Source organism: Anguilla anguilla, chromosome 14, assembly GCF_013347855.1.
Source record: "Anguilla anguilla isolate fAngAng1 chromosome 14, fAngAng1.pri, whole genome shotgun sequence".
NCBI lineage: Eukaryota > Metazoa > Chordata > Actinopteri > Anguilliformes > Anguillidae > Anguilla > Anguilla anguilla.
Genome location: NC_049214.1, coordinates 2,555,711 through 2,568,533, shown reverse-complemented (window position 1 = coordinate 2,568,533; position 12,823 = coordinate 2,555,711). Strand labels below are relative to the sequence as shown.

The window sequence follows — 12,823 nt, the reverse complement described above, 5'->3', positions numbered from 1 at the left end:
GCAGCTGCACACATTCTTCAGAACGGCAAGATCTACGACTTACAGGGGAGCTAGGATTGGGGTTCTCCAAGGTGTTGGTGATGCAGGGGCACGTTCCGAGCTCTGGCCTATTGTGCAGATCAGTGTAAACACCCCCTGCCCCCCCCCCCCCCTTGGGAGTGCACGCCTAAGTGTTCAGAAATAGGGATCAGATGTTTACCGAGGTGGGAAGCGTCAAAGCCCCCCCACCCTGTGATTCATGCCCCCCTATGCCCCCGAAAAGATGTTCCCCCCCTGCCGCTGGTTACCCTCTGGCTATGGGGCGGCCAGGTTACGCGAGCTCTTGTTTTAAACGTATTCTCAGGCTTGGCGTCCTGACCGGGTGACTCTGGGTGAGGATGTGAGACGCTGCGCATGCGCGTGTGTGTGTGTGTGTGTGTGTGTGTGTGTGTGTGTGTGTGTGTGTGTGTGTGTGTGTGTGTGTGTGTGCGTGCGCGTGTGTGTGTGTGTGTGTGTGTGTGTGTGCGTGCGTGTGCGTGTGCGTGCGTGTGTGTGTGTGTGTGTGTGTGTGTGTGTGTGTGCGTGTGTGTGTGTAAGCGGGATGGCCAGCGTCCAGCAGGTCTTCTGTTTTAAGCATCATTAGGATTCCAGACTCCGCACGAGCCCACCCGTGGCACTCCCCCCCCCCCCCCCCCCCCCCAGCTCTCTCTGCTGCAGCGATGGGCCGGGGAGGGAGAGGAGGGGAGGTGCGGGGCGGGAGGCGGGAGGCGGGGTCACGTTTCGGGTCTGAAAGCACAGATGCGCCCCTCTCAGCGGGGCTGGCCCCCGGGATTCCGAACGCTCGCCCTGCCTGTCCTCCTCAGACACCGGCCTGCAGAGTAACGACCCCCAGGCTGAGGTCAGAGCGCCTCGGAGAGCAGGTCCAGGGTCGTAAAGTTCAAACGCCACTCTGCCGTCGAGTGCTGGCGTAGGGGTACGGGGGACTCAACACACGCTCCTCGTTTTACGGCGAAAATCCTTCCCAGAAGAATCCTTCCCGCTCTTGGAACTGCCAATGCTACTACTTTTCCCTCAGCTACTGTTACTGCTGGTGTAACACAGGAGATGACAAATACTATTACAGTCTGTTACCAATACTAGGAATAGACAGTAATAGTGTTTGTCATGTCTTCTGTTACACCAGCAGTAGCAGTAGCTGTGGTAGTAGTAGTAACATTAGCAGTTGCAAGAGTAGTAAACCAATTAGCATCATTAACAGTCGGGACCTTTTTTCCTACCCCTTTAAGGTGCGATATCACAAGTATGTGATTAGAATATTCTTAACTCGACATTCTAATGCTGATGTCACAATCACTGCTGGTGACTGAAAGTAGTGGAGTTCTAGAACACTGACTTAGAATGTTGAAACATTCCAAAAAAACTAACTCTTCAAAGGGTTAAAAGAATGTGAGACATCAGATTCCGCTCATTCACATCACACTCTGGCTGTCTCGCACTCACCTTCTTGTGCTCTCTTAAAGGTGCAGTAGCACCCAGTGCAGGGAGTCACTCAAACATTTCCCCAGTCAGTGTGTCTCCAGTTGTCATGGCTATGTGCTGCCAGAAACCGAGCATTCTCCAGTTTAAACTTTCTCTTATTTAAGAGAAAGTATATAAATGCATTAAATCATATTTAACCAATTTCTCCATAATTAACTCATCTTTCAGTTTTTTTTCTGAAAAAACATTTTGTTTAAAAAAAAAATTAGATTTAAAAGTTAATTGTAATAAATTCCCGGATATATATATTTTTTTTAAACCACCTCTCTCTATGTCCACAGTCACTTTTTGGATAGATGGTGCACACTGATGGCAGCTCGTGTTCAGTGGAAACGCAGGAGATACTGTAGAGAAGCACAGCAGGCCGACCCAGCTGTACTGATGGCAGCTCGTGTTCTGTGGAAACGCAGGAGATACTGTAGAGAAGCACAGCAGGCCGACCCAGCTGTACTGATGGCAGCTCGTGTTCAGTGGAAACGCAGGAGATACTGTAGAGAAGCACAGCAGGCCGACCCAGCTGTACTGATGGCAGCTCGTGTTCAGTGGAAACGCAGGAGATACTGTAGAGAAGCAAGGCAGGCCTACCCAGCTGTACTGATGGCAGCTCGTGTTCAGTGGAAACGCAGGAGACACTGTAGAGAAGCACAGCAGGCCGACCCAGCTGTAAGCGCTGTGCGGTACTCTTGTAACAGTGAGCCGTCTCTGTGAGTAACAGACTAGCGTACAGAGCACGATAGCTTCTCTCAGACGCGCCCACTAGATTTCAGACTCGCTTTAATGTAAATGACGCTGAGCATTGTGTGCTTTTAGAGGGTAATTTACATTCATCTATCTACCCCCCGCGCCCCCCCCCCCCCCCACCCCCCCCACCCCCCCCACCCCAAATGGGTTTTAGCCGTCTCACTGCTCAGCGCTGTAATGTTGGGCTCCTGCAGGGAGCTGCGTCTGACAGGCTGATGAGATTCGAACGATAACGGTAATCGCGCTGCCATGGCAACACGGCGTAAACAGAAGCGGGTCAGACCACTTTGAGACGCTGGCCGTGCACTCTAATTATGGAAAGTTCATGACAGGCGGTTTATTAAAAACGGTCTTTGAAACTGGAAGATGACCTACGTTCGTCTGCCTAGTGGCATATTTGGCTTATGGCTTTTTAAAAATTAAACCTTTGCAATAATAAAATAATAATTTTCAATGATTGTCATATAAAGGTGACTAATAAGAGTTTGAAGGGGTAGAAAACGTGTCTTGTGCTTTTAGAAAGATTTTCGGAGCTAAATAAAATTCGCTTGTGGATATAAAAACAAAGCAGGTAGATCCGTTCACGCACCTACATGCATCTGGTGTATGTGTGGGACAGATTTGTACATTGAAAGCACATCCCATGTTTAATTCTTATATCTTGAAGCTAGAGTGTTAAGTATGTATCTATGGTAACTTATAGAGGTAATGTCTGATTAAATTTGAATTGCTGCTGACGTGTAGAATGTATTTTAATCTTTGAAATAACTGAATATTCAGAAAGACAGGGAGAACCTCAGTGAATTTTTCATGATCCAAGTCAAAGAGCCATTTCAGCAAAGAAGCTCTTGTGTGATTAGTTCCAGTTTATATGTGTGTGTTCCTCTGATGAGTCTGAAATGCATACGTGGGGATGTAATGTGTTGGCCGGGATGCCGATAACATGATGAAACTCAGTTTCCTGATTACAAAAAAAAAGAAAAAAAAAAGCGGTTTGATTTTGAAAGAACAGAATAGCAATTCATTGCCTTTTCGGGAATTTATCTCAAATTTTTACGGGGCTCTGTCAACTTTCATTCCAGAATAATGAAATTCATCACACGGAGCCAGAAGTACTAAATACTTTCAGGGTAATGGGAAGGGAAAAATAAAACTCATAAAACAGACTGGTTCAATCATAAATAGCTACACGAAACAGTGAAAATTGGAGCGAGCTCGTCGTTCTGATCTGATCGGTGGCGATGCGTCTCCGGAGACAGGCTGTACCTGGGGCTGCGGTGACATCACAGCGCTCGTCTGGGCGTGGGGACCGTCGGACGTCTCAATCAGCCGTCTCAGCTTCCCCTCAGCTCATTCCTCCCCGATCTCATCCTTGGGAATGTTGGTGTGTCTGTGGTGAGTGCGCCCGTGTGTGAGTGTGCCTGTGTGTTGGTGTGCGAGTGTGTGTGTGTGTGTGTGTCTGTGTGTGTGTGTGAGTGAGAGTGTGTGTGTGTGTGTGTGTGTGAGAGAGAGTGTGTATGCATTGCGTGTGTGTGAGTGTGAGTGTGCCTGTGTGTTGGTGTGTGAGTGTGTGTGTGTGTGTGTGAGTGAGAGAGAGTGTATGCGTTGCGTGTGTGTGAGTGCACGCGTGCATGTTTTTGCATGTGCGTTTCTGTTTTTGTGCGTGCTGCGCGTACGCGTACATGTACACGTGTGCACATGTATGGTGCCCGTGTCGGCGGACCCACACATGTTCCCTCTCACGGCTCGTAATGGGCTCATACAGAGGCCTTGTGGGTTTTAACAGTCATCTGTGATGTTGGATGTTGTCTCTCAGGCTTCAACACGCAAGCTTGTAGCTGTCTGTCCTAGCCCTGCGCTTTGCCTTGCCAGTGTTTAAACACACGCCGCAGATTCTTGGCTTTTCGGCGTGAGGTCCTGCTGTGTGTGTGTGTGTGTGTGTGTGTGTGTGCGCGTGTGCGCGGCTGGGAGCCAGCGTTCGACACAAACGCGCGCGGTCAGGGTACAGAAACGTGTGCAGCCCTGTGTGTTATGTACCCTTAGCAGAACCAGCCGCTGTAAGCCAGTTATAACATTTACAAATGCTTCGGAAAACACTTGCGATTACAGTAAATTCTACATAATTCATTTGTAATAGTAATAATTCTAAAAAATTCCTCAGGGAACTGGGAACATGACACAGAATACTTGCATCAAGGCTTATGGGGTTTTTAATGAGGTGTTCGAGAACCTAATACATACCATTTATAAATATTCAGTAAACTTTAAGTGAGCTGTTTCTAAGCACTGGCTGAATACTGTTTGAAGTGTTTATAATACACAGTGTCATAAGAAATATTCTTGCTAAGAAACTAGAAGCTACATTTTCCCTGAGTGTAAAGCCAGTGATGTTATTTCAGTCTAACTCTGAATCTCTCTGGCTTTCCTTATCTGCATCCTGCTATAAACCACCCCAAGCAACCATGAAAAAAAATAAGATGGGTGATTTGTGGCATTGCCTCTGTGTGTTGGCTTTGGTAGTGCCTAGACATCTCTCTCACTCTCTCTCTCTCTCTCTCTTGCTCTCTCTCTCTCTCTTTCACTCTCTCTCTCATTATGTGAATATATATTTTAGTAGGCCCATTGATACCCTGAGTGGCTAGTATTAAAGATCTAAGGTCTCTTGCTCTCTCTCTCCCTCTTTCTCTGTCTTGTTCCATCTCTCTCCCCCTCACTTCTCTCTCCCTCCCTTGTTCTCTCTCTCTCTTTCTCTCTCCCCCCTCCCTCCCTCTCTCTCTTCCTCCCTACCCCCCCACTTCTCTCTCTCGCTCTTTAAATCTTTAAATGAGTACAGACTTGTTAGAAGGGAGTATGGGAAATTGGCTGATGTAGTGATTTCTCCCCCCCCCCAGAGCGCCCCTGCACCCTCTTCTGCTCCACCTCGGGGAAGGAGCCGCCGCTCGTCCTGGCGGAGAAGGTCCTGGACGGCACCTCCTGCGGCCCTCTGGAGTCCGGCATGTGCGCCAACGGGACGTGCCAGGTACGCCGACCCCCCCCCCTCCCCCCCCCCCACCGTCCCCACGGGCCCCGCGGGCCCCGCCGACCGTCCGCCGCTCCCGCCAAAAACTGTGCCGCGATCGGGTCCTTTAGCCGTGTGACGTCCGGCCACAGATCCGTTACTCTGACCCCGCGCTGAGCGCTGGGAAGTCTCTTCCCCGTTGTTCTGTGGAAACACTCACTGTAGGCGTTCAGCCACGGACAGCACTGTGGGCACTGGGCCTTCTGTACTGTGGCACTGGGCACCGGGCCTTCTGTACTGTGGGCACTGAGCCTTCTGCACTGTGGGCACTGGGCCTTCTGCACTGTGGGCACTGGGCCTTCTGTACTGTGGCACCGGGCCTTCTGTACTGTGGGCACTGAGCCTTCTGCACTGTGGGCACTGAGCCTTCTGCACTGTGGGCACTGGGCCTTCTGTACTGTGGGCACTGGGCCTTCTGTACTGTTGCACTGGGCCTTCTGTACTGTGGGCACTGGGCCTTCTGCACTGTGGGCACTGGGCCTTCTGTACTGTGGGCACTGGATCTTCTGTACTGTGGGCACTGAGCCTTCTGCACTGTGGGCACTGGGCCTTCTGTACTGTGGCGCTGGGCCTTCTGTACGGTGGCACTGGGCCTTCTGTACGGTGGCGCTGGGCCTTCTGTACGGTGGCGCTGGGCCTTCTGTACGGTGGCACTGGGCCTTCTGTACGGTGGCACTGGGCCTTCTGTACGGTGGCACTGGGCCTTCTGTACTGTGGCACTGGGCACTGGGCCTTCTGTACTGTGGCACTGGGCACTGGGCCTTCTGCACTGTGGCACTGGGCCTTCTGTACTGTAACTGAAACGCAGCACCAGAAACTTCCGCTGCCAACTAGGAGCTCCTGCTGCTGTTTTTCAGGGGAACGCTGAGGAGGAGGGGGGAGGGGGGACACAACTCTGTTCCTGGACGGCCTGTCTGCCTGCTGGTTTTTGTTCCAACCGGTTACCTCAGTTTTACTTTTCTGACAGCTCTATAAACTACGCTGGTTCTCTCCTGTACTTGAGCACAGTAAAAACTTTTGGATGCACTTGCAGTCTGCGGCTTTAGCTGGTGCTTTTACAAACGTGAGATCAAGATACTGTATGATTGAGCCAATTAAATAATTTTAAGAGCTGAAGTTGGCACAAAATCCCGAAACAGATCGGCCCTTATTGTGCTCCCCTGTATTAGACTATAGCTGGGGTGGGCAGTGCCATTCCTGCAGGGCTGCTGTGTGTGTGTGCGGGTTTTCGTTGTCACCAGCTACACTGGCCAAATGAGCCAATTAGCCGATTACACTTATGCTGGTTTAACCGTAGATTAGACCACGATCAGATGCTTCATGTTGGGATACAGGAACAGTCGTCAGCCGTCAATCATGAACTTATTGAGAAATGTGGCTAAAATATCAATTAATTAACGACTGGGCTAATTACACGAGAGCAGAAGTTACCAGAAACCAATATGGCCGCCCTTGCTCACCCACGGTTTATAGAATTCGTTCTGAGCACCCAAACGCATTTTTCTGCTCTGTTGTTATGTCAGTCACTGTGAGACAGTCCCAGCCGTGATCTGACAGTGACGGATGTGAACTACGCTTGATGAAATTGTTCAAAGTGTCACTGCGCAAGCAGACTAATTCTGTCGGAGGAGGAAGGTGACGTTTCTGTTTCCGTGAAGCGAACCCTAATTCCGTGGATATTTGCTTGGTGCACCTGCACACAGGGATGAGGGAATGAATCACTGCATGTATACAGCACTCTTCCGAACGCTCAAAGTGCTTTACAGTGATGAGAGGGAACTCACCTCACCCACCACCACCAATGTGTAGCGCCCACCTGGGCGATGCACGGCAGCCATTTTCCGCCAGAACGCTCAGCACACATTATAGAGGGCCTTCACTTCTTTCACAAAGAGATTAACAAACTGTCGAACCCCGTTCCTCCGATACCGCGGGGGCTTGGCGCTCCTGCACGACCCGCGCAAAATTTGGGACGGAGAGTTGGAGAGGAGCTGAGGGGCGTTTGCGGTAACGTGTTTTTGGGGGGGGGGGGGGGGGGGCGCTTTTGTGTAAATCACAAACTAACACGGGTCTCTGAAGGCCTTTGGGCTGCCCTGTGTTGTTATTACTGCACTCTACGGGACAGGGGGGTACGTGCTTTATTTTGGAGAGGGAGGGATTTTTGGGAAAAGGAAGAGGGGGGAGTCATGTAGGAGAAGACGGTGGGCTCAAGAGTAACCCGGAACATGAGGGGGATGGGTTCCTGAGACTGCTGATTAGAGTGGAGAGGACGGGGTGGGGGGGGTGATGTGAAATTCAGCCCCCACCACTCTGCCTGTGCGCTCCAAGGTCATTATCTTTAACTGGAGCTATAACCATAATGAGGTGTGAGAAGCAGTTTCGGAAACGGAAATTAAAAGAAAAGTGAGATTATGCGGGGGGGGGGGGGGGTTAGGGGGAACTGACACTGAACTGAAAGCATTGCGTTGTTCTACAACTGCCTAAAACTAAATAAAAATGATGATGAATTATTTTTACTTTTTGATCCAGTTGCGAGTTCGTATGAGAGTGTATGTTGAGATGAATAATAATATCCTTTCTCTGTTGATTATGATGATTAGAATCCTGGCTTGCTTTGGTTTAGACTTTGTGCGGATATACCCAGCAATTGTAAATGGTAAATGGACTGCATTTATATAGCGCTTTTATCCAAAGCGCTTTACAATTGATGCCTCTCATTCGCCAGAGCAGTTAGGGGTTAGGTGTCTTGCTCAAGGACACTTCAACATGCCCAGGGCGGGGTTTGAACCGGCAACCCTCCAACTGCCAGGCAATCGGTCTTACCTCCTGAGCTATGTGGCCCCAATTGTAGCCCTACATCCTATGGTAGCCCTGGCTGTTACACCAACCAAAGAAATTATTGAAAATCAGTCGCCCTAAAAATGTCATGGAAAATATGAACTGAGTTGCAACCACCCGAAAACTAAATGATTGTCTGGGATCAGTGGGGTCACTGCTGTGATCGTGTTGGGGTGTGGCTCCAGGTTCCATTCACGTTTCCGCATTTAGCAGACACTCTTATCCAGAGCGACGCAGCTCATGCAGACTACATTTCTACATGCAGTCTGTTTTTATACAGCTGGAAAAACCCTTTCACTGAAAGGGAGTTCAGGTTGCACAAGGGGGCCTCGACACCACCCCAGCTGGGAAGCAACCCAGCAGGAACCCAGCGGGAACCCAGCAGGAACCCAGCGGGCTTTGGGTTGCGAGCCCAGTCTTGCTAACCGGTATCACCACACGGCCAGCCTTGGCTGATAGCTAGCAGACAGACAGAACTCTGTCGGGGGGGGAGTGACTTTCTTATTTCACACCGGGCGCATAAAACACTCCATAGCCCCTCCATGAATGGTATTCCCTTTCACCCCCCCCCCCCCCCCCCCCGTCCCACAATGAATCGAACCAAAAGTTGCGTTATTCCTTCAGCATGTCACTGAGTTCTACCGCTGGAACAGTTTTATGAGATCTGGACGGAATGTAACTCTGTTCAGTCTGCCGCACGCTCCTACGCTCCGTGCTTCTGCAACAAAAAAAAGAAGCTGTTGCAGCCAGTGGAGGCGCACAAAGGTTTTCAGTTAATACTCCCAGATTTAATTATTGACCCTTTGAAGAGCAGGTTTCCCCCCCGCCCCCCCCCTCCACCTCACCCCCCCCCTCAAGTCAGTGTTCCAGAACTCAATTACTTTCGAGTACCAGCAGTGCTTGTTACAGTGGATTAACGGCATTAGAATGTTCAGTTCAGGACATTCTGATCACATACTCCTCAGATGCAATTACTTAAAGACCCTGTGCAATCAAAATAGTCATTGTACATCACGATGTATTAAATCAAGATGTTATTAGGTAAAGATATATTAAACATTAACACTGTGACATTTTAACAGCTTTAATCCTGGTTATACCTTGGTTGGTCATTTCAGAATGTCATTACTTCAGTATCTCATAAGTTGCCATGTAATTGTGTCCCCAAGGGAATTTAAGACCAGACTTGGGCCAAAGAGAAATTTTACGGTGATTAAAGAAAGAAACATTCTCTCAAACTCCGCTGTTCTCACTGTTGAGGATCCCTGAACGTGTGGTGTACTGTATCCTGTTTCCTGTTTTCGGGAGCTGAAGGTTTCATAATACCTGGATTCAGTTTGTCCTTACGGGTGTTCTGTGGTGGTTTTTTTAAGGTGCATTTACAATGCAATGCATTTTCAATTTTCCATTCATTTGGTTTCCAGACTAGTGCCCAGCCCTGTTCCTGGAGGTCCTCCGTCCTGTAGGTTTTCATTTCAACCCTAATTTGGCACACCTGATTCTAACACTTAGCAGCCGGACCACATCTCTAGCTGTTGAATGGAGGTGTCTTTTGTTAGGGTTGGAGTGAAAACCTGCAGAATGGTGGGAACGTTTTTTGTTAACTTTCCAAGCTGTGAAGAAGAACCAAATCATGAAGACTAATTTTGATCAAATCCAGGGCTGCATGTCAGCAGGGTGACGGGCGTTACCCCCACCTCTCGCGGGTCCTGCTGGGTCATTGGGTTCTTCCCGTAACCGTGGCGACACTGACCCAATGTCCCCCCTCCCTTGTCCAGAAAGTGGGCTGCGATGGTGTCCTGGGGTCGTCCTCCAGGGAGGACCACTGCGGGGTGTGCAACGGCAACGGGAAGTCCTGCAAGGTCATCAAGGGCGACTTCAACCACACCCGGGGTGCAGGTACTGCGACACCCCTGCTCTACCTCTCTCTCTCTCTCCCTCCCTCCCTCCCTCCCTCTCTCTCCTTCTCTCTCTTTCTCTCCTTTGCTCCCTCCCTCCCTCTCTCTCTCCCTCGCTCCCTCTCTCTGTCCCTCCCTCCCTCGCTACCTCTCTCCCTCCCTCGCTCCCTCTCTCTGTCCCTCCCTCCCTCGCTACCTCTCTCCCTCCACTCCAGCACATAACTGCATTAGCCTGCACTGTGCACCTGTTTTACAGGGTAAAGACCTGCTAGTTCAGCGGTTCCCAGACTGCCTGATCTTTTAACACCCATAACAAGCCCTTGTGGTTTCTGTGAACCAACCTTTATGGCCATTAAAAAAACCTTAAGAATATACTACATTTTTTATTTTATTTCATTTTCCTCCCTTTTTCCCCTCAGTTTGAAATAGCCAATCGGCTATTCATTACTGAATCCCCCGCTGTTGATTCGGGAGAGTGCAGACGAGCGTATGTTTCTCCTCTGAAGTGCGTCCCGTCGAGCGTCACTTCCTGCTGTGCGAGTCAGGCTCACACAGACGTGAGTCGGAGGAATATACTTGATGTGCGGCTTAACAGGCAGCCTTGCAGGTGCCATCCAGCGGGGGCACTAGACGGGACAGTCTTTGTGGAGGGTAGCAGCAACCCCTTCCCCCCATGATCCTTGTCAGCCTGGACTTATTTTTGGAGCCACTGCTCCAATACTCCTTGACGGACATGTCCTGTCCGCTGACTCGCCTCCTCACCTCCCCTCCTCCACTCCTCCTCTTCTCCTCTCCTCCCGTCCTCCCTTCTTCCTCTTCTCCTCACCTCTCCTCCTCACCTCGACTCACCTCTACAAAGCGCAGTCATGGAGCGTGCGAGACTGTACCTGAAGTCGAGGGGTCCAGCTCTCTGGACAGCACTACTGCCTCTGAGTCCGTTTATGGATCGTTAAAAAGAAAGAGATGGAAGGTTCTGCGTCCAATCAGCTTGACCCGACCGCCGTAGGTTTTTTATTTTCATTTTTTATCTCTTCCAGAGAGCTACTCGGGCTGACATAAAACCCAAAAAAAGTTTTCTTCCAAGTTTTTTTTTTTTTTTTCAACCGTTGTCTAGGAAGACGGTTTCTTTCTCTCAAGTCCTGTTTTTCCCTCCCCAGTGGAACATAAAGACTTTTTTTTTAAAAAGTTTCTTTTGAAATTAAAGCATTAAATCAGTTCGAGCAGTACTGCAGTGTAACACCCCAGACGATTATGATCTCTGAGTGAATGCTGTTACTCTGGAGCCGGTTATTGGCTTGGCCCGGGGAATGCTTTCATTTCCTCTTCCTAAATCCGCTTTGTTGACCTGTCCATCAGGTATTATGTTGTACACAGAGGACGGGCGCTGTTTCAAGGTTATCTGTGGAATTGATGGTAACAACCCCCCTCCGGGCCCCTGAGCAGATTGAATTTCAGATCGCAATATTAAAATATTGATTAATCTGTTAATCACTGGTCTTACTGCACCCCAGCGAAGAACTCCTGACTCATGCCAGAGGGAAGGGGAGACCTTAGCATTTCTAAGGGGCTGCTTTACCTCGTCCAGAAAAGAGGACGGTGATCTCGCTGGAAACCTGATTAATTCTGTTCGCAGTCCATGCCTTTGTAATCCCAGCAGCCTTCATCCCTTGCTTCTCTCTGCCCCCCCGTCACACTCTTTCCTCCTATCCCTCGCTTCTCTGTCCCTCCTGCACAGGAGTGAGATTCACACTTTTTTCTCTTCGTCCCTCGCTTCTCTCTGTCCTCCCGTGCAGGCAGGATTGAGATTCACACTCTTTCCTCTTCATCCCTCGCTTCTCTCTGTCCCCCCGCGCAGGCAGGAGTGAGATTCGCACTCTTCCCTCTTCATCCCTCGCTTCTCTCTGCAGGGTACGTGGAGGCCGTTGTGATCCCGAAGGGCGCTCGGAGGATAAGGGTGGTGGAGGAGAAGCCTGCTCAGAGCTACCTCGGTATGAACCCCTTATTTCTGCCACGATTGACTTGAATCGTTACCCTGTTTTCCTACACCGGCTTGTGTGTGTGTGTGTGTGTGTGTGCTGTTCATTCACAGTGAAAGACCAAGCCAAAATGATTTGCATTGACCATTGGGGGTCGCTGGTGTGCAGTAAGAAAAATCGTGATCGTTTCAGACCCTGGCGGAATCCTGTCAAGCTGACATTCTCCTAACTACTTTGTCACATTTTCAGTGTTAAACGTCTCTCCGTCCTTCCCTCCCTCCCTCCCCCCCTCCCTCTCTCCCTCCCTCCCTTCCCTGGACAATTTGGTCCTGACGTAGTCGGGATACTGTACCCCACTGTGTACCCGACCGTGGGGCAGTAGGACGGAGTGTAGCACAGTGGGTAAGGAACTGGGCTTGTAACCGAAAGGTCGCAGGTTCGATTCCCGGGTAAGGACACTGCCGTTGTACCCTTGAGCAAGGTACTTAACCTGCATTGCTTCAGTATATATCCAGCTGTATAAATGGATACAATGTAAAAATGCTGTGTAAAAGTTGTGTAAGTCGCTCTGGATAAGAGCGTCTGCTAAATGCCTGTAATGTAATGTAATGTAAATGTTGCTGTGCTAAAAACCAATGCCCTACCAGGACAGGCTGAACAGCAGCACCAAACCTCATACGGAGCTGATAACTGTTGTGAGCGTTTTAACTGAACGTGTTATATCACTGATGGCGAAGTGCTCGCTCTCTACCAGCGGGGTAATCGTTTCCAGCCAGACAATCCGCCCTTGAATT

At 49.9% G+C, this 12,823-nt stretch overlaps 1 protein-coding gene across 1 annotated transcript in view; it reads left to right on the top strand.

Moving 5' to 3' along the window:
- The window catches only part of LOC118212268 (A disintegrin and metalloproteinase with thrombospondin motifs 19-like), an 88,923-nt gene that overhangs the window by 50,952 nt on the left and 25,148 nt on the right, over window positions 1-12,823 (top strand). The window contains exons 14-16 of the mRNA XM_035389986.1: window positions 5,151-5,278; window positions 9,934-10,054; window positions 11,961-12,041. Coding sequence (XP_035245877.1) covers window positions 5,151-5,278; window positions 9,934-10,054; window positions 11,961-12,041 — 330 coding nt within the window. The remainder of the gene's footprint in view (window positions 1-5,150; window positions 5,279-9,933; window positions 10,055-11,960; window positions 12,042-12,823) is intronic.